The sequence below is a fragment of the Cibotium barometz genome, chromosome 9 (assembly GCF_041138505.1).
Source record: "Cibotium barometz isolate CiBa-2024 chromosome 9, ASM4113850v1, whole genome shotgun sequence".
Lineage (NCBI taxonomy): Eukaryota > Viridiplantae > Streptophyta > Polypodiopsida > Cyatheales > Cibotiaceae > Cibotium > Cibotium barometz.
The window spans coordinates 3,313,174-3,315,114 of NC_141054.1; the positions used below are offsets into that span (position 1 = coordinate 3,313,174).

At 46.9% G+C, this 1,941-nt stretch overlaps 1 protein-coding gene across 2 annotated transcripts; it reads left to right on the forward strand.

The window, feature by feature from the left end:
- The first annotated feature begins 442 nt into the window (after window positions 1-442).
- LOC147635171 (uncharacterized) lies at window positions 443-1,287 on the forward strand. 2 transcript variants are annotated; one of them, XM_086802366.1, is made up of 3 exons: window positions 443-822; window positions 871-1,079; window positions 1,169-1,287. In XM_086802366.1, exons 1-2 carry the CDS (start codon window positions 486-488, stop codon window positions 1,068-1,070), a joined length of 537 nt encoding a protein of 178 aa, XP_086658492.1. In that variant the 5' UTR covers window positions 443-485; the 3' UTR covers window positions 1,071-1,079; window positions 1,169-1,287. The 2 variants fall into 2 exon arrangements, with proteins under 2 accessions (XP_086658492.1, XP_086658491.1); XM_086802365.1 differs by having other exon boundaries at window positions 448-1,079.
- The last annotated feature ends 654 nt before the right edge of the window (window positions 1,288-1,941 follow it).

Below are 1,941 nucleotides of genomic sequence, written 5' to 3' on the forward strand. Positions count from 1 at the left end.
TTTCTTCTGCTGTAGCCATTATGGATATTAAAGTAAGTTCTGAATTTTGTTGACAAGATGAAATGCAAACAAAATTATTTCTTCTCAACAACGAGGGGCTCATGAGAACATTGAGTAATGCAAGAATTCACTTGTTTTCAACGAAGGGATCTCGATGGGTCCTGTAAATCGCAACAAGTCAAAGTAGCGAGCTCGGCCTCTTACTTTACGACAGACAGCCCACTTGGGTGGTGGCCGGCAGACAGTGGCGCGTTCCAGATTAATCCACAATTAGTGAAGAGTAATTAATGCCTTAATCGTCAAAAATGCACCACGTGATGATCAATGTTTCTTGGATTTGATGTCTAGTGCTCATGAGGGTCACCCAAGCGCACTCACTCAGCCTATGCGCAGAAGTTATCTTCATGATGAGCGTGCCTATAAAATGGAAGTGCAAGATTGAGCAGCCATGAGTGCATTCATCATCAGCGTTGTGCAAGGTGGAGATGATGGCGAGATCAAAGCAATCAGCGACGTACTTGCTCCTCCTTTTCATCATGGTGGTGGGCGCGCCCCTACTTGTGAGTGAAGCCGCGGCCCGGGAGGAACCCGTAGCAAAGCCAAAGGAGACGGGGGCTGGCTACTATTATGCTGGTCACGGATCAGGGGGAGGGTACGGGGGTGGCAGCTCGGGCTACGGCCAGGGTGGCAGCGGCTACGGTAAGGGCGGCAGCGGCTATGGCAGTGGTGGCGACAAAGGAGGCGGCTACGGCAGTGGCTACGGCAGCGGTGGTAGTGGCTACGGCGGAGGTGGATACGGCTATGGCAGTGGGGACAAGGGAGGTGGCTATGGCAGTGGTGGCAGTGGCTACGGCGGTGGCGACAAGGGAGGTGGCTACGGCAGCGGTGGTAGTGGCTATGGCGGAGGCAGCCACGGCTACGGCGGTGGCGACAAGGGAGGAGGTTATGGTAGTGGCGGCAGTGGCTACGGCGGTGGCGGCTACGGTGAGGGTGGCGGAAGCGGCGGGCACGGAGGTGGTGGAGGTTGGAAAGACGTAGCGTCGAAGTCTACCGAAGGCGCTGGCCATTAATGAAATAAGGTAACTAACTACTAACGCCCTGAGAGTGTCCTTTTATAACCTTATGTCTGTGCAACAGTTTCTGATACACTTCTTTTGCCTTCTTGTAGGCAGGTGCTGTGGCGATGTAGCAACTGCTGCACAAAACAACTTAGTCTACGTACATCGAGAGGTCTTTATGTAATAAAGATTGTCATGCAATAAGAAGAATCAGCTTCCATTACTACTACTACTTGTCATTTGCAAGCTTCCATTATCAGTCACACCTTAGGTTCATAGATGGTAGGTACATTAAACAACTTTTTTTTCTTTTTTTGTTTGCTGCATTGCATTGCATGTAGAAAATTAGAAATTATACTAAGCTTTGAAAATAAAGTCAGGCAATTATTAAAAATAATAAGATTAGAGATTAATAGCAGAACCATGACAACACACAACAGCCTCTAGTTTAGTAAGGTTTGAAAACAAAGTTACAAAATAATTACATAACCATGAGAATCATATGAAGCAAATAATTACAAAGCTTTTGGAAAAGCTATTTATTAATAGAGGAATTTACCGCTGTTACCCAAAAACCACACAAGTGAACAAATCGAACCAACAGCACATTCAAAGCAAACGACCTATAGAAAGCATGCCTCTTCCTCTATAAGACCAACGTATTTACCAACGGACGCCAATAGCGAGCAAACTCATCGCCATCCACACGATGGCTTTTTTAAACAAGTGTGTCTTCGCCCATATAGACATATACGATGCACTATAGTCTGGCTATGCTTGGGAGCCGTCATCATCACTCATCAATAATGATAGGGTTACTATGACTTCCAGGCTGCATATCACGATCATTGCAATCGTCTCATGATATGCTTCATTACTCCTC